The sequence below is a fragment of the Apodemus sylvaticus genome, chromosome 1 (genome assembly GCF_947179515.1).
Source record: "Apodemus sylvaticus chromosome 1, mApoSyl1.1, whole genome shotgun sequence".
Taxonomy (NCBI): Eukaryota; Metazoa; Chordata; class Mammalia; order Rodentia; family Muridae; genus Apodemus; species Apodemus sylvaticus.
The window spans coordinates 58,454,785-58,478,863 of NC_067472.1; the positions used below are offsets into that span (position 1 = coordinate 58,454,785).

Below are 24,079 nucleotides of genomic sequence, written 5' to 3' on the forward strand. Positions count from 1 at the left end.
TGGTGGCTAACAACCATCTGTAATGGGATCTGATGCCCTCTTCTGGTGTGTCTGAGGTCAGCAATAATGTACTCACATACAAAATAAATAAATATTTAAAAAAAAAACAAAACCCACTATACTATTTAGAATGCTTAAAAAGAGACTTCAGGCTGAGCAGTGGTGGCTCACACCTTTAATCCCAACACTCAAGAGGCAGAGGCAGGTGGCTCGCTGTGAGTTTGAGGCCAGCCTGGTCTGCAGAGTGAGTTTTAGAACAGCCAGGGCTGCACAGAGAAACCTGTCTGGGAAAGAGAGAGAAGGAGAGAGGCTTTAGTAAGCTGGGAGATGACCCAGGAGGCGAGGTGCCTGCTATATAAGAAGATCCCTAGCACTCACTGGAAAAGCTGGGTGTGGCAGTGATGGACAAGGGAGGGGTGGACTACGGAGGACTGGGGTCCCAAAGACAGGAACCAGACAGGAGGATCTCAGGACTCCATCCTGACATCAACCCCTATTTTCACACATGCTCATAGGGGTTAGTGCCCCTGCACACACATTTAAAAAGAGGTTTTAGTATCCAGGCGTAATTGTACACCAGCATTTGAGAGGTAAATGCAGGAAGATCAGGAGTTCAAGGCCAGTCTGAACTACATGAGACCTTTATTTCAGCTCCTTCCCCCAAAAAAGCTTACAAGACCATTTTGCTTAAGACAGGGTTCCATTATGTAGCCCAGAGTATCCTCAACATGATAATTTTCCTACTTCAACCTCCTGAGTGCTGGACTTACAAATACATACAACCACACCTGCGTTTATCCACCATTTTTTAAATACCGTGAACAAGAGCACCTTTGGAGCCAGACGAGGTAGTACATGAGTGGAATCCCCATACTCAGGCAGCTGAAGCAAGAAGATTGAGCATTCCATGCCAGCCTGGGTTACACAGTGACTCCTTGTCTCAAGGAGAGGGGGTAGGGGAAGAGGAGAGAGAGGGGTGACAGGAGGGGAGGGACCAGACACAGTGGCTCACACCTTTAATCCCAGCACTGTGGAGGCAGAGGCAGGTGGATCTCTTTCAGCCCAGCCTGATCTACATAATGGGTTCCAGGACAGCCAGGGCTATTTAGAGAAACCTGGTCTCAAAAGAAAAGGGAGGACTGGAGAGATGGCTCAGTGGATAAGAGCACTGACTGTTCTTTTGAAGGTCATGAGTTCAATTCCCAGCACCAACATGGTGGCTCACAACCATCACATGTGATGTGTCTAAAGACAGCTACAGTGTACTTACATATAATAAATAAATAAATCTAAATTTAAAAAAGCTTTAAAAAGAAAAGAAAGGGGAGTTGGGGGTAGGAGAGATGACTTACCTGTTAAAATTTAGGTTCAGCTTCTAGCACCCATGTGACAGCTAGCAATTACTATATAACTCAAGTTCCAGAGAATCTGACGCCCTCTTCTGGCATATTTGGAGACTTCATGAACATGTGGCACAGACATACAGGCAGGCAAAACACCCACGCACATAAATGTTAAAACTTTGTTTTCAGAGAGAGAGACAGAGAGAGAGTCAGTGTCTCCCTTGCTGGTCTGGAACTTTCTTTGTAGACCAAATTGGCCTTGAACACACGGTGATCCTGACTCCTCCAGAGTGCTGGGATTCTATGCCACCACATCTACCTCAATAATAAGTTTTAAAAGAAGAGGAAGGGGCAGGGTGGGGAAGGAGGAATACACTAGAGGAGAAACCATTTTGGCTAAGTCTGCCTGAGCCACTGAGTGTGAACTCAAGTGGCAGGCATACAGATGCCCCTAAGTTAGGAACATGATGCTTTGAATCCTGCTCACAGCTGACTACTTTCCCTTGCAGTCCCTGTCACTGCAGGGGACACCATGGCCGTGGACGTGACAGAATATCATCTGAGCGGTGAGTCTCCCAGATAAGACCTCCAAGGACCACAGCTGCAGGAGACTGCACCAAGCTTGGGATGGGAGATGTCAGTGGGACTTGAATAGCAGCCTCCACTCTCAGGTCCCATGACCATGGGGACATCATCCTGGGCCCCATCTGGGGTCTCCTCATCGTTTCACTACAATGACTTCTTTCTGGTTCATTGTTTTGGTTTGTGCATTTCTATGTCTCTTAGGCACGGTTCCATGTGCCCCAAGGTGACTTCCAAAAATATTTTTCTGCATTGTGTATGTGTGTGCATTTGTATGTGTGTGTGTGTGTGTGCTTGTGTATGTGTGCTGTGCATGTATGCACATGTGCATGTACATAACGGTTATGCCTGTGCATGTGTGTGTGTGCTGTGCATGTATGCATATATGTGGGCATACGTAGGAGGTACAATCATCCTGTGTGTGAGTGGACATGTGGTGGCCGAGGTCGACGTCAGGAGTCATCCTTCATTGCTCTTCAGCTCAGTTGTCGAAGCAGGCAGTGCCTTTCAGTGGACCCAGAACTTGCCGATCTGGCTCCTCTCAATAGCAGCTTGCTCTAGGGAATCTCCATCCCTGCTTTCCAAGGCCGGAAGCTCAGGCATTTGCCACAGCCACCACACCGATATTTACATGGGTTCCGAGGATCCAAACTCTCAGCCTCACATTTGCACACCAAATGCTTAATCACAGAATCATCTCTCTAACCCCGGAGCCTCGAAGTCTTATGTAGCCAAGGATGGACTTGAACTCACGATTCACCTGCTTCCACTTTCTAAGTGCTGAGATTACAAGCAAGCATCACACCTAGCAACACTTCTCTTAAAGAAATTCCCTGTTTGACACAGGGGTTTCCTGGGCCGCTCTTGTTCCACTATTCCCTGAGGATGAGTCTGTGGCAGGGAATCCACTCACTTGGGGCGCCTCCTGGAGTCTGTCAGTGTTAGACAACACTAAGCTCACTCAGTTCACTGTCTGGGACTCACTCTTGCCTTTCTCCAATGTCTCTATGTATGCAGCTGTAAGCTGGGAGGTGGTCTGGACACTCCCAGCATATTCCCATGGCCCCCACTGCTGTGTAGTGGATGGTGTCATGACAGAGACATAGCAGCCATCTTTCTTCCCGATGCCCACCTCCCTGTTTACAGTGAGAGAGTTGAGCCTTAGTGAGGAAAGTGACAATAATAGGTCAGGGGGTGATCCTGGATTTCCTAAGCCCCTAGTTCCCTACGTCAACAGCTTCTGGCCTAGTGCGGGTCCCACTGATCCAGAGCTGAACTTCAGGATGTGGCAGGGAACACCTTTCTCTGTCCCCAACCAGGGAGCCTCACTTCTCATCGTAAGCCCCTCTGGTCTTCACACAGAGAATGTGCTGTATCCTTGTGACAATGTCGCACAGCCCTCGCAGCTCCCAGCCTCTGACTGTGCCATTGTGCACCTGACCATCTTCTTTGCTCTGCCTGTCTAAGCCCTTGTGTCTTGGGTGGAAATCTACAGAGAGTGCTGAGCCAGCCAATCAGGTAGTAGATTCTCCTCTGTCCCTCCACTCCCTCATGTGAGAACTGGGTGTGTTATGGTTCTCAGGGCTCAAGGGGCCAATATGTGGGACGAGCTTAGGCAAAGCCTGGCAAGTAATGATTAGTACTTGGTCAGAGAGCTAGTCTTGGGCTGGGTATGATAGCACATGCCTTTAATCCCTGTACTCCAGAAACAGAGGCAGATAGATCTCTGTGAGTTCGAGGCTGGCCTCGTCTACATAGTGAATTCCAGGGCAGCTAGATTTATAGAGAAACCCTGTTTTGGAAAATGAAAAATAATAAGATAAGAGCTGTTGTTAGACCCTCTCCTCCCTCATCTCTTTTCTAGTCTTAGTTTAGACCTCACTTCCACCGAGGAGCCCATTGTCCCACCTGCCATCCCATAAAACCAATCAGTAAATACATGCCCATAGTCTGCTGGAGACTGTGGACTTCTTTTCTGGAATGCTAGACAGCCCCTTGTTCCTGCCTGGCCCACTGTGACCTAGCTGGGTCTTTTCCCATCTCACCCTGGTTGTAGACTCCCAAGGACGGTTGCAGAACCTCGGCATGCCTGGGCCTGGGCCCCTCTGTAGATGTGTTAGTTGTAACTTCAGTTAGCGCCCAAATTCTATCCTATCGCAGGAAAAGTCTATAAGAAGTAGGGGGTGGATCCTTACAGTCCCCTCAACTCTCTATATAACTAAAGATGACGTGAGCGCCTGATCTTCTTGCCCCCATTTACCAAGTGCTGGAATTCCAAGTGTACACAACCAAAATAAGTCTGGTCTTCAGAGCCCTTGTCCCTCTGCTGTGTGGTTTTTGCATCGAAATCATACAACTGTATCATGTTGGAGAGTGATCTTTTTTTTTCTTAAAGCTGACAACAGGGGTAATGTCTCCTACCACCCCCATCCTAATGACCTAAGTTGTCATTTGCAAAAGGCCAATGATATTCCTGACTATGACGGAGCAGCCAGCCCCCACTAGCTCCCTTAGTGGGACCTTCAGGATGTTCCCAGATCTCCTCTGTTATAAATAAGCCTGGGTGACTCACACTAGACATAACATGTGTTGGGTTTTTCCCTTCAAATAATACATCCTCTGAGGAGGGGGGCACTGACTAGGGGATGTTTGTCATCTCCACTCTTTCAGAGAGGCTGGTGGCATGGTGCTGTTCCTAGCAGCCGAGGTACCTGAACCCGGATGCTGCCGTGTCTCAGTTGTATGGCTTTGTTAGTCGTGGTTTTCCTCTCCTGACAGCAGAGAGTGCTCCTGGCTGGAGGAATGCCTGGCTGTAGGTCCTTTGGACGGTTGGACTTTGGGAAGCAGGTGCAATGAGCCATCCTGGTCTGCAGCGCTTTGTCCCCTCCCTCCCACTGGGCTCAGGTCCTTGTCACCACTTCTTCTCTGCTGGCCCACAGCTCCCAGCCCCTGCTGCATAGCCTGCCAAACTTCCTTTATTTTATTTTATCTTATGCGTATGAGCATTTTGCCTGCGTGTGTGTCTGTAGTACTTGTGTGTATATGGTACACACAGAGACCAGAAGCGGGAATCAGATGCTCCGGGACAAGAGTCGCAGGTGGTTGTGGGCCTCCATGTGAGTGCTCAGACAAACCAGCATCCTCCAGAAGAGCGGCCGGTGCTGGGAACCGCCGAGCCTCCTGCCTCCTGCCTTATCTCTCGCTCCTGCTCATACCTCAGCCTTCCTGTACACCCAGCACGATTTCCAGCATTCTGCCTGACATGTCTATGTGCCTGTCTGGCCCCACTTTGACGTCTGTGCTATTTAAGGTCAGGAATTGGAGCTGGGGCTCACTCAGTCATTCAAGATGCTGGCATGTCTGACCACCCAAGGTTTAGTGATCATCTCCACCCGGCTGTGGACATTACTTCTTCTCTCAGAAATCCACCTGCCTCTGCCTCCCAAGTGCTGGGATTAAAGGCATGTGCCACCACCTCCTGGCTTTGTTTCTTTATTTTAATGTATCCATTAGATCTCGGTTTCCATTGGGAGGGAACCAGTCCCCACCTTGCTGCTGCAAGGGAGCTAATCCAGGTCAAGACCAGGTATGGCACTGGTTTTCACCCTGGTTCTATCTGGTGTCTGGCTGCTAGAGTAGCAACCCAACACTACTTATTTCCAGCTTTGTGGCCTTGGGCAAGTCCTTTAACTTTCTCGAGCCTCAGTTTCCCCATCTGAGTTGAGTACAGTATAGAACTGGAAATGGTTTTGAGAGTCCATCTGTCTTTAATGTCACCTGCCACATGAGCTCTCAGATCTTGGTGGCTTCCTTAGGACATCAGAGCCAGGTTCCTGAGCAAAGTAAGGCCAAATCTTTTGGCACATGTAGACCTGTCATGGCTCATGCACTGTACAAGGATGTCCTGAGGATTCACAGGACATGGTTGAAGAAGCAAATTACTATGTGTGGGAAGAGAGAGAGCCCAGCAAGGACAGCAAAGCCTGGGGCAGTGGAGGAAAAGAGCCTCTGAATTCTCTTCAGGCCAAGCACAGCCTGTGGCCACCTCTTATGGTTTGAGATTAGAGATAAACTGAGAGATGATAAACTCCACTTACATAAGCTGAGGATTGTGGTTCACACTTGTACTAACAACACTCAGGAGGCTGAGACAGGAGGATCACAAGTCTGAGGTCAGCCTGAGCTACATAGTGAGACCCTGTCTCAAAACAAAACAAAATTCAACTACTGTACAATCAAGTGGGCATGGCATGGCATGGCAGGAAAGGCCTATAATCCTAGCATTTGGGAGGTGGAGACAGGGCGGTCAGAAATTCAACCTCAGCTATGTGACAAGCTCTAGGCCAACCTGGGTGGGAGGCCTGAGACCCACCATGAAATTCACCTCTTCAAAATGTACATGGCAATGGCTTTTAGGTTAATGAGCAGCCAATGAATTTTGAGAATATTTTCATCATCCCAAAAAGAACTCAACTGCCCCCATTTACAAAATCGAAACAGTTATTTTATTATTGTTTTTAGGTATATATGTGGAGTGTATCTGTGTGTGTGTCTGTGACTGTGTGTATTTATGTCTGTGTGTGTCTATGTGTGTTCCTGTGTGTGTGTGTCTCTGTGTATGACTGTGTTGTGACTGTCTGTATATGTGTCTGTGTGTCTGTGACTGTGTGTCTGTCTGTGTCTGTGACTGTGTGTGTGTTTGTTTGTGTGTGTCTGTGACTGTGTCTGTATGTTTGTGTGTGTCTGTGACTGTGTGTCTGTGTGTCTGTGACTGTGTCTGTGACTATGTGTCTATTTGTCTGTGTGTGTCTGTGACTGTGTGTCTGTGTGTTTGTATGTGTCTGTGACTGTGTGTCTGTGACCGTGACTGTGTCTGTGTGTTTGTGTGTGTCTGTGACTATGTGTCTGTTTGTCTGTGTGTGTGTGACTGTGTGTCTGTGTGTCTGTAACTGTGACTGTGTCTGTGTGTTTGTGTGTGACTGTGACTGTGACTCTGTATGTGTTATGTGTCTGTAACTGTGTGTCTATGACTGTGACTTTGTGTGTGTGTGTGTGTGTGTGTAGGCCAGCTTTTGATGTTAGGTGTCTTCCTCCATCTGTTGCTCTCTCCCTTATTTCTTGAGACAGTCTCTCCTCAGCCTCGCCGATTGGCTAGACTGTCTGGCCTGCAAGCTCCACAAAACCACTGTCTCTGCTCCTACAGCACTAGGGTTACAAAACATGAGCCACTACACCTGGCTGTTATGTGGGTGCTGGGGATCTGAACCCAGATCATTGTATTTGTACAACAGGCTCCTTATTGTTTGTGCCGCCATCTCTCCAGCCCCTTAAACAGTTCCTATACAGTTGTCCCTCGGTATGCTCAGGGACATCATTCCTGGACCCCAACTAAATACCAAAATCTGGGAAGTAAAATTATGCAACCTGTGGTCTCTGTGGCCAGCATCGAGTGGCCGCCAGATGTTCTCAGGGTTCATCTACTTTCTGTTGTTTTGGTGTTGGCCTCATCATTGCCAAGTAACATTCCATGGGTGAGGGTGTTGCTTTCTGGCTTAAGCACTCACCAGCTGGTGCACACTGGGTCGTTGTAGGTGAGGCTCAAAGCACGGGTGAAGTCACTTCTTTTTATCCTCTCTTTCCTCTTCCCCAAGACGGAAGCCTGAGAGACAGCTGACCATAGTGTGAGGCTTTGCATCTGCTCTGGCCAGGTGACTCCCAATAGAAATGCATGGGTTTTGAGGAAGAAGAGGCAGAAGCAGAGAGCTCAAGAGAGTGTGCTTAAACTGAATGTGGTATAATCTCATTCGTATAATCCTGGCACTTGGAAGGCTGAGATAGGAGAATTTAAGGCTATCCTGGGCTACATAGCAAGACTCTGTCTAAAAAAAACAGAAAGGAAGGAAGGAAGAGATAAAAAGAGGTGTGTCTTGTTGAGCTCTGAATCTGGAGAACTTCATACCAAGTTTTACAGTAACAAGCATAAAAATAAAAACTTTTAACTAAAAATTTTTATTTTCTTTTTTAAAAATTTATTTACTATATTTATTTATCCATTCAGTCATGGCTGTGCATGTGTGTGCATGCAGGCCGCTGCACTCATATAGAAGACAGGACTGTGTGGAGTTGGTTATGTTCTTCTACCATACGGTGTCTTAGGGATCAAGCTCAAGCCACCAGTCTCGGTGACAAGCTTCTTTACTGGATGAGCCATCTTGCTGGCCCCCTTTCCTCCCCCCAATAAAAAAGGTGTTTAGTACATAAATATCACTAGGTAGGGTAGAAGGAAAATTAAGAAGGAGCTAAATCATCTCAGCTACATAGAAAATTTGAGGCCAGCCTGGGCTACATGAAGCCCTGTTTAAAAAAAAAACAAACAGGGGCTGGAGAGATGGCTCAGCGGGTAAGAGCATTGACTGCTCTTCCGAAGGTCATGAGTTCAAATCCCAGCATCCACATGATGGCTCACAACCATCTGTAAAGAGATCTGACACCCTATTCTGGTGTCTGAAGACAGCTACAGTGTACTTATATATAATAAATAAATAAAAATTAAAAAAAAACAAACAAACAGGGCTGGAGAGATGGCTCAGCGGTTAAGAGCACTGACCGCTCTTCCAGAGGCCCTGAGTTCAATTCCCAGCAGCCACATGGTGGCTCACAGCCATCTGTAATAGGATCCAATGCCCTCTTCTGGTGCGTCTGAAGACAGCTATAGAGTACTCATACATATAAAATAAACAATTTTTTAAAAAACAGACAGACAGACAAACAGACAAAAAACCAGAAATCATGGGCTTAGGAGGTGTCTCAGTCAGGAAAATGGTTGCCACGTAAGCATGAGGACTTGTGTTCGATCCCCAGCATCTGTGTGAAAACCAGGATGGCGTGTGTTTGTAATCCCAGCACTGGGGAGGCAGAGACACAAGGATCCCTGGGACTGGCTGGCCAGCTAGCTCTAGGAGATCCTGACGAGAGAACCTGTCTCAATGATACGGTGGACCGCTTCTGAAGAACACTACCTAAGGTTGACCTTTGGCCTCCACATGCATGCACATACATTCATGCGCACACACTGGTGCATACTCACGTAATACAAAAGGAGCCAAGCACACAGAACCTGTAAATACATAAGTAACAATGGTAATCGACTTTTACCCTGGGTGGAGGGGAATGTAATCATTGACCCACTAATGACAGGCTGTTCTTGTCTTGCAGTCATCAAGAGCCCCCCTGGTTGGGAGGTGGGTGTCTACGCCGCCGGGGCCCTGGCTCTGCTGGGAATTGCCGCTGTGAGTCTCTGGAAGCTCTGGACTTCGGGGAGCTTCCCCAGCCCCTCCCCATTCCCTAATTACGACTACAGGTACCTGCAGCAGAAATACGGTGAGGCCTATGTGGAGGCTAAGCTGAAGGTAAGGCCTCCTCTCCTGCAGACCGCTGTCCTACTGTTCGGAGGTTGCCCTCTTGGTCTGCTCTCTCCTGATTAACATCCCCATGTGAATGGGGATCTGGCCTCTCTTAGACCCCTGCAGACCTATCAGCTCCTCAGCCCGTGCTTCTTGAGTAAATGTTTGATGTTGAATAATTGATCACATTTTAGAATACTATCACTTGGGCTGGTAAGGAGACTCGGTGAGTGAAGGCGCTGGCCGCCAAGATGACTGAGTTTGATCTGACACCCACGTGGTGGAAGGAGAAAACTGGTCTCTGATCTCACATGCAGACTACAATGCCTGCCCACATTCACACTAAATCAATAAATATAATTTTTAAAAAGTTATCATGTGATTTTAAAAAAGCCAAGTAGTGGTGGCGCACATCTGTAATCCCAGCACTCCAGAGGAAGAGGCAGGCCGATCTCTGAGTTTGAAACCAGCCTGGTCTACAAAGGGACCAGGACAGCCAGGGCTACACAGAGAAACCCTGTCTAGGAGTGGAAAAAGCTACCATGTGGGCAGAAGGACCCAAATTAGGCTCCCAGCACCTATGTAGGCCAGCTCAAAATTTTCTATGACTTCAGCTCCAGGGCATCTGGTGCCTCCAGCCTCTTGCAGCCAGCTGCATTTACATGCACATACCTACATGCAGAGACATTCACACGTGCATACCTACACACAGACACACAAATCTACATGTAATTAAAAAAAATATTTTTTTGAAATAGAGTTTTACTGTGTAGCCCTAATTGGCCTAGAACTAGCTCTCTAGACCAGGTTGGACTCCACGTGGATCCACCTGCCTCTGCCTCCTGAGTGCTGGGATGAAGGGCATGTGCCACCATGTCTGGCATTAAAAAATAAATAAAACTCTTGGAGTTAGAGAGAGAACTCAGCAATTAAGAGCACTGGCTGTTTCTCCAGGGGACCCAGGTTTGATCCCAGCACCCACTTGGTGTCTTACAGCTGTCTGTAACTCCAGTTTCACAAGATACTCTTTTCTGGCTTTGGTGGGTTGCAGGCACACAGGAGGTATGCACAGACACGCATGTAAGCAAAATGACCAGACATATAAAGAATGTTTTGTTTTGTTTGACAGCCCTGGCTGTCTTGGAACTCACTTTGTTGACCAGGCTGTCCTTGAGCTCAGAGATCCACCTGCTTCTGCCTCCTGCGGGGATTAAAGGCCTGCACCACCATGCAAGGCTTGTATGAAATTTTTTAAGTGAAAAAAAAAAAAAAAACCCTTGCTATCATGAGGGACTGAATGTAACGATGCACACCTGTAATCTCAGACCTTGTGGCTCATGAGTCCTAGACAGGCACAAGTTCTCGGCCACACTGTAAGTCCTGACTCAGCCACCCGTCCTGTGGGCCCGGGAGATGGCCCCATGGACAAAGGGACCAGTCACTAAGACTGATGACCTGACTTCAGTCCCTGGGGCCCACGGTGGAAGGAGAGAACTGACTCCTCCCACAAACTGTGGTACACACACATCCTCTCACATACACCGGAAAATAAATAAGATATAACAAAAATTCTAAGACTATCATGAAAAAATGGAGAAAAATACAAATAAGAAAAAAACATTTTCACAAATCCTACTATTAACTACTTACTTACTTAGTTTTTTTTTTTAACAGTTTTGTTATAACTTCCTGACTGGCCTGGAACTCATTTTGTAGACCAGGCTGGCCTTGAATTTGTAGTAATCTTGCCTCTGCCTCTCCAGTATTGGGGTTACAGTTGTGGGTCACCATGCCTAATATTTGTATTTTTACATAAGGCCTCATTGTGTAGCCCTGCCTGGCCTGGAATTTATGTGCACTAGTATTGACTAGATGCCATTATAAATAATGCAGTGGAAATGTTCTGTGTAAAACTTTGTCATCTTTTGGGATGCTGTATTTTTCTTTGGTTTTTGTTTTTTTCTTGTTAGTTTGGGTTTTAGGGGAGGTTCTTTAAGATTTTTTGAAAAAAACATTTTGAGATAAGGGTTTTGCCTGCATTTCTGTGTACTGTGGTCTTGCTTGGTACCTGAGGAGACCAGAACAGGGCACCAGATCCCCTGGAACGGGAGTCACAGTGGCTGTGAGTCACTATCTGGGTGCTGGGATTGAACCTTGGGTCCCCTGGAAGAGCATTAGCCACCGAGCCGTCCCTGAGACTTCTGTTTAAGGTTCTCACACATACTGCTGAATCTAAAATCATTTCATACTTGGCAAAGAATTGTTCAGGCGTCACATACGGTTCCAGAGAACACAGCATGACTGTCATGGGTAGAGTCTCCCATGCTCACTCATTTGGTGAGCCCCTGGTAGTCTGTTGTGGGACTGTAAGTTTGGGCAACTTTTCCAAGAAGCATTTTGGTAATGCATGTTGAAACTGTCAAAGGGACTGTCCTCTGTGTGGGTGTTTAAGGACATTATTTGAGGGCTGTTCATCTTTGTACTCATCCAGGAACTCTGAAGCAGAGGCAGGCAGATCTTTGTAAGTTCTAGGACACCCTAGTCTACACAGTTGAGTTCCAAGCCAGCCAGGAGTACTTAGAGAGGCCCTGTCTAACCAAAAAGGAAAAGAAAAGAAAGCTAATTGAGACTGGTCATGGAGGCACAGCCTGTCATCCTTAGTACTCAAGGGACAAAGCTACAAGGATCAGGAATTCAAAGTTAGGGCTGGAGAGATGGCTCAGCGGTTAAGAGTACTGACTGATCTTCCTAAGGTCCTGAGTTCAAATCCTAGAAACCACATGGTGGCTCACAACCATCCGTAATGAGATCTGACTCCCTCTTCTGGAGTGTCTGAAGACAGCTACAGTGTACTTACATTAAATAAATAAATAAATAAATAAATAAATAAATAAATAAATAAATAAATAAATAAATAAAATCTTTTTTAAAAAAAGGAATTCAAGGTTATCCTTGGCTGTATAGCAAGTTAAAAGCTAGCATGGGCTACATGAGAGCCTGTTTCATTCAAATTACAAAAAACATGCTATTTTATGTTGAATCATTTGTATTTGTGAAAAATTAGAAACAGCTGGAGCAGTAGTAGTGCATACCTTTAATCCCAACTCTTAGGGAGGCAGAGGCAAGAGGATCTCTGAGTTGGAGGCCAGTCTGGTCTACAAAGAAGAGTTTCAGGAAAGTCAAAGCTACACAGAGAAACTCTGTCTTAAAAAAAAAAAATTGAAACAGCATAACTGCCCAATAGGAGAACAGTGGATATAAATTACAATTAACATGGGACTCACTAAACAAACAATACAGTAATAAAGGCATGGGACGACTGGTGTGGAAGCTCCTGCTGTCTCAAAACGCAGGGTTTATTTAGAGAAAAGACAACTTCACATACTCCGAGGAGTGCCATTCAACATGAACATTTTCTTTTTTCTTTTTCTTTTTTAAGATTTATTTATTTTATGTATATATGCTCTCTTCTGACACACCAGAAGAGGGCACCAGATCCCATTACAGATGGTTGTGAGCCACCATGTGGTTACTGGGAATTGAACTCAGGACCTCTGGAAGAGCACTCAGTGCTCCTAACCTGTGAGCCATCTCCCCAGGCTTTGTATTTTTTTTTTTTTAAGACAGATGTTTTTGGGATTTTTTTACATTTATTTATTTATGGTGAGTTATGCATGCACCAAATCATCAAGACTTGATGGCCAGAACCCATTCTTGCTGAGTCATCCCTCCCACCCTTGTCCCCTGTCATCTTCCTTTGAATCACTAGTGAATGACTATACCCTGGGACTCTTAATCTCATCCTCTTCTTTTGGACACAGATTGCTGTTGTCTGTTTTGAGACCATAGCTCAGGTACCAGAGGCTGACCTTGAACTCCCGATCCTTCTGTCTCTACCTCCCAGTTTTTGGGATTCCATAGAGAGGATCTCTTATAAGCACCAGCTGTCAGTAAAAAGCCAATGGCCAATGAGTCAAGGCACGGAATAGGAGGTGGGACATTGGCAGGAAGAGAGAGGATTCTGGGAAATAGTAAGAGATAAGAGAGACATGAAGAGAGTCACAGGGGATGAGAGGAAAGACAAGATGGGGGATGGGCTGAGGCAGCTAAAAGAGAGGTGCTGGGAGATCTGGGGGAGACACTGAGGAGATGCTAAGAAGCAGGCCAGGACTAAGAGACGTAACTAACCAAGTGATAGGTATAGGATAGTCTGAATGGGTTAAATAAATTACAAGCTAGTCAGGGAATGAGCCAAAGATTGTGGCCAACACATTTAATAGTAATTAGTCTCAGAATTGTTGCTGTTGGGAACTAAGTGGCCAGGGGAAAAACAGACTTAGGTTTTCTACAGGATTATATTCATATCCCTCCATACCCAGCAGCTTTTCCTTTTTATAAGTGTCATTGCAGTTGACATTTTTAAGTGTTTTGGGTTTTTTTTTTGTTGTTGTTGTTTTTATTTTATTTTATTTTATTTTATTTTATTTTATTTTATTGCAGTTGACATTTTTACGTAAGGAGTTTTGTCACAATAATAAGCAGTTTGAGAAAATGCCTTCTTCCATTCTGGTTAAGGGGAGAAAACTAAGCTACATGGAGTTGGTGCATGACTGTAATCCCAGCATTCAGGGAGTTAAAGTTGGAGGATCATGCACTCCAGGTCAGCCAGAGATGCATAGCAAGTTCCTGTTTGAGAGAGAGAAAGAGAAACCACGTGGGCTGAAGTGAGGGTCCCTCTGTGCTGGTTTTGTGAAAGGAGAGCCTGGGGTATCTTGAACAAACGGGCAACGGGCATATCCTTGCTGTCTCCTAGAGATGGTGCCTCAGCCCCATATGATGCTTCCCTGTCCCTTTTGTTCACCCTCAGCGGGTCCCTCCTTGGAATACCCAGCGGACCACCACTCGGGGACCACCCAGCCGCAAAGGCAGCCTCAGTATAGAAGACACCTTTGAGAGCATCAGTGAGCTGGGACCCCTGGAGCTGATGGGCCGGGAACTGGACTTGGCCCCCTATGGTACTCTCCGAAAGTCACAATCGGCCGACTCTCTGAATTCCATCTCCTCTGTGAGCAACACCTTTGGGCAGGATTTCACCCTGGGCCAGGTGGAGGTGAGCATGGACTATGACGGAGCCTCCCACACCCTCCACGTGGCAGTGCTGCAAGGCAAGGACCTCCTGGAGCGCGAGGAGGCCACCTTCGAGTCCTGCTTCATGCGTGTCAGTCTCCTGCCAGACGAACAGATCGTGGGCATCTCCCGGGTAAGTGGAGCGGGGACAGAGGGGTGCACTGGGCTCCCTGAAGCCCTCCTGGGAAGCTGACTTCTGGGCTGGTAGGCAGATCTGCAGTACCAGACAAGGTGACAGGGGGCGCAGGAGAGCAGAGTAGAATGCGGACCCAGAGTAGCCTGGCCACGCATAGGACCAGCTTTGTGTTCCTGCTGTGTATAGATTTCAATCTTCCTATCCCTCAAGGACAGTGAGTAACTGTCCACCTCCACATCTGTCAACATGGCAGGAAGAAAGATGGCTAGCTCACTTGGCTGATCTGGGAGAGAGCTCCATGACAGACTGTCTTGCTTTGGAGAGGATGGAGGAGGGGTGGCCTCGGTATCAGTATGGTTCCAGGAATTGTTCACAAGAAGGAAGGCCCACCCCAAGCACTGAAAAAAAGCATGAGAGGAAAGTGAGTTTCTGGACCCCCAAATGAAAGGGCCACCTTTATAGGAGCTGGGTTCTGCTGTGAGAGGGTGTGGTCAGCCCCCAGAGAATCTGAAGACAGACTTTGGAACATACTCACTTAAACTATTTTCTCCCTCTGATCTCTGTTTTCTTCTGGTGGCCCTGGTGGCTCACCCTCCTGGAGGCTGGAGACCAAGGGAGCTGACATGGCTCTTGGCTGTTAGGGTCTGCATTGGAACAGGACCCTCAAGACCAAGTTCTCAGCACAAAGGAGGATTTTTGCCCCTTTGTTTGACAGAGGGCAGGGAATAAGAGGCAAATACAGGAGAGAGAGGGGGAGGGGGAGGGGGAGGGGAAGAGAACAGAGACGCAGAGAGGCGGGGTATTTGTCTAGAGGACAAAGGACTGCCTCTGGAGAGCAGACATAGGAACACACTGGTATTTTATAAAGGTACAACAGGGAAACCCCAAGACAGGCTGAGGTGTTTAGTTTTAACTGGGCATATTAATTAGGTGAGCCAAGGGGGCTTTTGATTGCTGGACTTCAATACTTTGATAGCTAGACCTTGGTAGTCAGACTCAGGAGGAAAAGGTAGCCAAATAGACCTTGGTGGCTAGCTTTAGGAATACAGTCTAAGTGTTTAGCCAGACAGGGGGCAGGGGGAGAAGGGCAAGGCCTGCCGGAGCCATGCTCGCCACGGTCAAGCTGGCCAGAGCCCCTTCACCGATGGTCATCAATCAAGAGGAAAGGAGAGATTGGATCCAAAAGAAGGTCACAGAATGCTTCCAAGGTGCCTCAGCTTGGCAGCCATACCCCAATGCCCAGCAGCAGGCCGGTAGGAGTCCAGATCCCCAGACCTCTGACATGGGCCAGGTGAACCCCCAGTGATCTGTGCCCTACAGGACGAAGGGTCTTCTAGTCATTCTTACCACACTGAACACTAGCTGTCTTTCAGCAGTAGATATTCCATGCATACACATACCTATAGTACTCTTATAACTCTAGAAGTAGACTCTAGAACTAGCCACCAGCTCTCTGAACAAGAGGTGCCAAGGGGGTGATCCAGTTCCCTACTGGCTGTGCCACAGTGGGTGGTTAGGAGTCAGGTTAAAATCTAAGTTCCACCTTGGCCTGGCAGTGTGACCTTGAACAAGTCACTTAAGCAGCTGGCTTCAGTTTCCCCATTTGACAATAAGCATCACAGTCAGGAAGATGGGCTGGGCGTATCCATGCGCAGCGCTAACCCAGTCCTCAGTAGGTGATCTGGAGCAGTCCTCAGGGCCATGAAGAGCCTCTGTCAAGCCTGACACGCGTTGTGTTGCTCTTGGCCTGAGCCATGTGAAGGATTTTGGGTGACTCAGGATTTTTCCTTTAAGGAGAGACATTGGTAGACAGAAGCTTTCTCTGAGGCAGGCCACTGTGTGGACAACACGGCCCCATATTTGGCTCCATGTTTTGGGGGATTCAGTTACTGCAGGAAGAACCTTCCCAGAGTCTGGCAGAGACGGGTGAGATCAAAGTAGCTAGAAGCTAAGCAAAGTTTGTTCCTAGGGTGACAGGCTTCATGACATCACAGCCTAACAGTCTAACTATGGGAATGGGGTGGCCAAGCAACCCCCTCAGCTTCAGAGTACGTGCCAGGGATGAGAGCTACTCTCTAAATACCACCGTGCAGTGACTCAGGCGGCCCCCCACGGAAGGGCAAGCAGAGCCTCCCATGCGCCTTCTGAGGACTGCCCACAGCTTCCTGGGAGGAGGCCAGTAGCATCCAAAAGCTGGGGAGTGAAGCATGCCCAGCCCTGCCTCGTCACGCCATCCATCTGTCTGTCTGTCCACTCATCCATCCATCCCGTGACAATCAGGAAGGCTTCACCAGGCTCTGCAGTGCACCATGGCACTAATGGCTGTTTACAGACAATTGTCTAGCTCCCACTGCATGCCTGCCCCCAAGGCTGTGCTGAGTCAGGCAGATAGCAGAGATAGAGAGCAGGTCTGCATCAGCATCTTGTGAGGATGAAGAGTACTAGGATTCCATTATGGAAGCTTCTAATGCCAGGCCAATGGGTTGACTATAACCAAGAAGGGGGGGATATTGGGACTTTTAAACCTTCACAGTAACCTCAACCTTTGGGAGATAGAGGCAGCAAGATAAGGAACTCAGGATTGTCCTTGGCTACATAATGAATTTAGGGCCATTCATACTTCAGCTCTGGAAGCTGAAGCAGGAAGATGGCAAAATAGTGAGTTCCAGACCAGCCAGAGCTGCATAGTGAGACCCTGGCTGAAAAAGGGAGGAGGTCTCTGTGAGTTCGAAGCCAGCCTGGTCTATATAATGAGTTCCAGGAAAGACAGGGCTACACAGTGAGACCCTGTCTTGGAAAAGGAAAAGAGTGGGGAGGTGCCCTATGGAGGCTCATGCTCGTAATCCTAGCATTCTGGAGTTAATGGCAGGAAGATCAGGATTTCATCCTGACCTATGTGAGATCCAGTCTGTAGAGAAAACAAAATTAAGCAAACAAACCTTCAAGGCTGAGCCACACAAAGAGGACCAGAGCTGAGATGGTGGGTACCAGGAAGCCCCTCTACCGCCCCTTCTCTCTGTAGATCCAGAGGAACGCCTATTCCATCTTCTTCGATGAGAAGTTCTCTGTCCCCCTGGATCCCACAGCCCTGGAGGAGAAGAGCCTTAGATTCTCTGTGTTCGGCATCGACGAGGATGAGCGGACTGTGAGCACCGGTGTGGTGGAGCTGAAGCTGTCTGTTCTGGACCTCCTGCTGCAGCCCTTCAGCGGCTGGCTGTACTTACAGGACCAGAATAAGGTATCGCCTGCTTTTGCTGCTGAGTCACCCGGGGAGAAGGTGCCCTCACGCCCTTCCTGGGAGAAATGCCAGTATCCTGTCCCTCAACTGGACCCTGACAGCATTAGAACAGGGAAAGGGTCCCAAGCCACACCCCAGGGAAGCCACTCATTGCACGTGCTGACAAACACATCCTATAGACACCACTGTTGACAGCTCATTTTTTAACTTTTATTTTACACTATATTTATCTATTTACTGTGGTTTCTGTATGTATGCATGTACAGGCATGCATATACACACAGAGAATGCACGTGGAAGTCAGAAGATTGCATGTCTTCTACAAATTGGTTCTCCTTCACCATGGGTGCTGTTGGTACTGAACTGTCACTGGGGTTGGTGGCAAATGCTTTTACCCACTGCACCATCCCCAGACCTCTTCTTCATTCTTTCTCTTTTATTTTTTAACACTTATTTATTTCTCTTCCTTACGTTATTCTATTGGGGTTTTGAGGCAGGCCCTGGCTTTCCTGGAACTCTCTCTATAGACCAGGCTGGCCTCGAACTCACAGATATCTGCCTGCCTTTGCCTTCTGAGTGCTGGGATTAAAGGCACCACCGCCTCCTGGCTACTTATTTTTATTCTATATTTTATTTATTTATTTATTTTACTTTATGAGTATTTTGCCTGAATGTATATATGTGTCCAAGTACATGGGAGTCAGAAGAGGATGCCCAGTTCCTTGGGACTGGAGTCACAGATGCGTGTGAGCTGCCTTGTGGGTGCTGGGAACTGAGCCTGACCCTCTGGAGGAGCACACGGTACTCAGCTGCTGAGCCATCTCTCCAGGTCCTCATCTCAGTGCTTGCTACCAAATCATCAGAGGCTCTACTCCTATAAGCTGCTGGCCTGAAGGTGGGTTATTTCAGGCAGAGGCCACGCTGAAGTTCACTCTTAGCCTTGTAACGATGCCAGGGAACATTATTACTGAAGCGAATGCTGTCAGCTTGGGGCTCTATGCACTAGTCATAGAATGTTTTCCTCAGCCCACAATTAGGGAACAGAACTGCATCTGATTGATGCATTTGACAGGCAGCCTCTGGGCCTCCTTCCAGGACATGCCTTCCACTCTGAGTAAGGAGGGTCTGTGTGTGCTCCCTTGTGTGGGAGGGTTGTCCTTTTTTCAATCCTGTCAGCCTGATGTCTAGGTTTAAGAGTTACCCCCAAAGCAGCGATTTTCCAATGGAGAAGGAACGGCCCACCCCTGCCCCAGACCTCTTGGAAGCTGGAGGGCAGGAGACTTCTGAGTCGTTCCTATCTCCACAGGCTGCTGACGCTGTAGGAGAGATCCTGCTGTCCCTCAGTTACCTGCCCACAGCTGAGCGGCTGACTGTGGTGGTGGTAAAAGCCAAGAATCTCATCTGGACCAACGAGAAGACCACAGCAGGTGAGCGTCTGTGTACTCAGCTCTTCCACAAGGCTTGGGGGTGAGGGGTAGGGGTGGGGTTAGGGGTGCTGTCATGTTCTGAGCAGGCCTGGGGCTGTGCCCCAGAGCCCCTGTGGCTTTAGCTAAGCTCAGGAGCCAGGCACAATAGAAAAGTTAATTCAGCTAAAGAAATAGTAGAACCCTGGAGGGTGACAACAGCCCAGGGCGTGGAGGGGAAAGGGGAAACTGATGGAACCTGAGGGCTCTGGGCTGTGGCCCTGGGCAAGAAATGGAGGGTGAGCGTCCATTCATCAGAACTAGAGCTCAGAGATGGGGAGCAGCCCAGAGACTGTAACACCCTAGATGCCAGGGACCTATTGGACTTGACAGCCTAGGGCCTCAGGCAATAGGGAGGTTTTGTGTGTGTGTGTGTGTGTTTAACAAAATCTCAATCATTTGATTTCACCAATGAAGACTCAGGAGCCAGACACTGGGGAGAAAGCCTGCTGGCTCAGAGAGGCAGAGAGAGCACCCGGCTGACCTTCCTCCTCAGCCACTCCCTCATGCAACAAACCTCTCACACAGCCTCCTTCAAAGTCAGTGTCCCTCCCCTCGACTTCCTGTGCATCTCTCTATCTGTCCTCCCGACTCCCTCTTACTCTCTCTGTTTTTCTCTTAATAATCCTCTATTTACTTCCTGTTAACTGGTCGCTTGCTCCACCGAGATCTTAACCTATGGTTGACTCTCCTTAATCCTGTTTGCAGTACCCAGAAAGCTCATGGATTAAAGGTGTGTGCTGAGGCTGAGCCACACCACAACTAAAAACAGTTTGGGTTTTTTCCCCCCCAGTAACTAACACTATCTCAGGGTTCACAGTATGATCAAATATCCTGTAAGAGTAGGGAGGCTTAGTATCTCAGAGCTGCATACAGCTGGGCTCCACACTCAGTGACTCAGGTCTGCCGTCTGCACTCAGGTTACTGACAGAATGGGACCACGTGCTGGGCTGCCTGAGTGAAGAGCTGCTGTTACTTTATATCCCAATCCATCTTCCCCCTTTCTCCCCCCACCCCAATACCTCTGATGTCTTAATCTAAACAACTAAACACCAAACAGTGGGCTTTAGAGATAACAGCAGTAGCCCAGGGTCAGGGAATTGGAGGCAGTGGGTGGAGCCAGAGAAGCTAGGGTCACTGACCCTCGCCCCTACCTGCCTGTAGACCCGTTCGTCAAAGTCTACCTGCTGCAGGATGGGAGGAAGATGAGCAAGAAGAAGACAGCCGTGAAGAGGGATGACCCCAACCCAGTGTTCAACGAAGCCATGATCTTCTCAGTTCCAGCCATTGTGCTACAGGTGAGCTGGGCTGGGTACTCACAGGACTGGGCCACCACACCCCTCCAGTGTTGCCTCTCGAGACCTCAAGTCAACCCCCTTCTAGTTAATCATTGACTGAGCCTGAGACTAGGTGTCAGCTTTTTGGTGAGGGTTGGGCACCACTTTCTTGATGCCTATGAAGGACAGCTAGGGGAGTCCCCATGTTGTAGTCCCCATTGGGAGCTTCCCAGGATTAGTGTCAGGGGAGGCTCTCTGCATGAGGGGACAGCTAAGCTGAGCTCTGAGGAGGAGGTCTCCCAGTACAGGACCTGCACTACTTGAAGAAAGCTAGAGGCAGCCCAGGCTGTAGGGCTGCGTCTTCAGAGTTCCTACTTCAAGGACCCTGTTGAAACCTCACCACCACCACCAGTTGGTGACACACACCTTTAATCCCAGAACTCAGGAGATAGAGGTAGGCAGATCTCTGTGAGTTTGAGGACAGCCTGGTTTACAGAGCAAGTTCTAAGACAGCCTAGAGCTACACAGAAAAATATGTCTTAAAACAACAACAAGGACAAATAAAAGTCCTTTAGTCCTTGAGCTAAAGCCTGCTGTGCAGCCCAGGAACTATGCAGGGCCTGCCTAGTCCCCTCTTGGGGATGCTCTTGGTGATTTCTTCTGTATTTCAGTGCTGATGATGAACCCAAGGCTTTCTGTATGCTAAGCAACCAGTTCACCATTGAACCACCATGTCAGCCCCTATAGTTTAAAAGCTGGATGTCAGCCTCATTTTGGGTATCCCAAATCTAGGAATCCAGGCAATGTCCCAGCATGTCTGGCTGGTCCAGAACCTTGTTCTTTATTGGACAGTCCACCCATTTGATCCCTACTTTTGCTGTGTTTACCACAAGGCCACTTCCCTCTGGCCTCCAAAAACTGAAGCTGTTGGGGGACTGGGTAAGAACAGTTAAGCCAATGTCTCAAACATGTTCTTACTGAACCCTAACCCTCAGCTGTGATCTGACAAGACTATGCTAGTGACAGTGAGGTGTAAGTTCTCTAATAATGGGCAAGGATCAGTCACACATTTTCTTCTCTGTTTTTAAGCCCCCTCCACCTACATGTTTTTACACACACACACACACACACACACACACACACACCTTTATAAACCAGGCTTGGTGGAGCACTCAGGAGGTAGAAGCAGGGGAATCAGAAGTTCACGGTCATCCTCCACTCTACAGGGATTTTGAGGCCAGCCTGAACTAGTACCAGTGAGGCAGCAGTAGCGCATGCCTTTAGTTCCAGCTAAGGAGAAAAAGGCAGGCTGATCTCTATGTGTTTGAGGCCATCTTGTTCTACATAGTGAACTGCAGACTAACAAGGGCTCACAAACAAAAGCAAAGTCCTGGAGAGATGGCTCAACAGCTAAGAGCACTGACTGCTCTTCCAGAGGGCCTGGGTTCAGTTCCCAGCACCCACGTGGTGGCTCACAAGCACCTATAACTCCAGTTCCTGGGTCTCTAGCACCCTCCATCCATGCAAGCAAACACATAGACACATTTAGATTTGTTTTTTGTTGTTGTTGTTGTAGACCAGGCTGGCCTCGAACTTAGAGATCCGCCTGCCTCTGCCTCCCAGAGTGCTGGGATTACAGGTGTGCCCCACCACCACCCGGCACATAGACACATTTAAAAAATCTTTTCTTTAACCAAAACAGACAAAGAGCCTAAGTTCTAAGCCAGATACAGAAGTACACACTTGTTATCTTAGTACTTCAGATACCAAGGCAGGAAGGTCATGACTCCAAGTGCAGCCTCAGCTACATAGCAAGTTCAAAGACAGTCTGGGCTATATGAGACCCTATCTCCAGGAACAAGCAGGGATGGAGATATGGCTCAGTGGTTAAGAGACATACTTCTCTAGCAAAGAACCCAAGTTCAGTTCCCAGCACCCACATCAGAGGGTTCACAACTGCTTAGAATCTCAACTCCAGAGGACCCACCACCCTCTTCTCGCCTCTGTATTACTCACCAGCACATATGCCCCATTACAGACATACATAATTTAAAATAAAATCTTTTTATGGTTTTTTATTATTTTATGGGTATGGGTATTTTGTTTGCATGTATGTTTATGCAAAACACGCATGCCAGATGCCCATAAAGAGAGTTCAGACACCCTGGAATTACTGAGTCAACATGTTGGGGCTGGGACTGAAACCAAGGTCTTCTGCAAGAACAGCAAGTGTATTTAACTGCTGACCCATCTTTTTGTTTTGTTTCGTTTGTTTTTCCGAGACAGGGTTTCTCTGTGTAGCCCTGGCTGTCCTGGAACTCACTCTGTAGACCAGGCTGGCCTCGAACTCAGAAACCCGCCTGCCTCTGCCTCCCAAGTGCTGGGATTACAAGTGTGTGCCACTACCGCCCAGCTAGCCCATCTTTTCAAACTCAAAAATAAAATAAATCTTAAAGGAAAAAATGTTGAGGGACAGAGAAGTGAGAGATGGATTTTGAATCCTGCTGGGACTGTCACTTTTTAGCACTTAGTGAGGTCGCGCATAACTGACTGTCCATCTGGAAGTAACTCAGATGAGTCTCTTCTTCCAAATCAGATGGGAAGATGCAAAGAGCTGCATGCACCTCACAGGGCCGTGGAGCCAGGGAGACCCCTTCAGCTGCTCCTGGTCCCAATCTTTCATGTCACCTTCTCCCCAGGACCTGTCTCTCCGAGTAACAGTGGCTGAGAGCAGCAGCGATGGCCGTGGGGACAACGTGGGCCATGTCATCATTGGACCAGGGGCCAGTGGCATGGGCACCACACACTGGAACCAGATGCTGGCCACACTGCGCAGGCCTGTGTCCATGTGGCATCCAGTCCGGCGAAACTAACAGCCAGGGCAGGCCAGGTGGGCAGCAGAGCCTCTAGAGCCTGGCACCATCTCAGTTCTATCCAACGATGCCCTCTCCATAGTCAGCTGGAGCTGTGAACACCAGGGCTGCCCCACCTCCTGGGGGGGGGGGGGGGGATTCTCATCAGCCATCTTGGATCCTCTGTCCAGACTGTCATGGAAGAATGGGTGTGGCTCTTCATCCTGGGACCCAGGGTAATTTCCTCACTGAGGACTGTAGCTGACTGGGGACCTACCAGACTGACCGACTGTATTGAAGAGTTTAGGAAGTATGTCCCTTGGCCTGCAGAGGGATGTGGGCTTCAGAACTTGCCAACTCCCCTTCTGCCATTCTCCTAGAGGACAGCTGTTAATAAGTCTTGAGGGGATAGTTCCTGTAGTGACAGGGCTAATATTAACAAAACATAGCACTTTGGATGCCAGGAACTCAAGTTACCCTCTCCTGCTCTGGTTGATTGGCCCAGTGCCAAGTAACAACCCGGGCAGATGAACTTGGGAAGGAGCCCTGAGGTCTGGGGTAACAGCAAGGATCTCTCAGACAAGGAAGGAGCTTCACTTTGAGAGTTGGAGAAAAAAAAAAAACAGCACTCCATATTTACCATGGGGCCATGGGGATC

At 48.2% G+C, this 24,079-nt stretch overlaps 1 protein-coding gene across 1 annotated transcript; it reads left to right on the forward strand.

Moving 5' to 3' along the window:
• Positions 1-1,875: 1,875 nt before the first annotated feature.
• On the forward strand, positions 1,876-23,571 carry Syt12 (synaptotagmin 12). The gene is made up of 7 exons (XM_052172302.1): positions 1,876-1,909; positions 9,141-9,334; positions 14,196-14,588; positions 17,614-17,829; positions 19,136-19,256; positions 20,457-20,590; positions 23,269-23,571. Exons 1-7 carry the CDS (start codon positions 1,876-1,878, stop codon positions 23,440-23,442), a joined length of 1,266 nt encoding a protein of 421 aa, XP_052028262.1. The 3' UTR covers positions 23,443-23,571.
• The last annotated feature ends 508 nt before the right edge of the window (positions 23,572-24,079 follow it).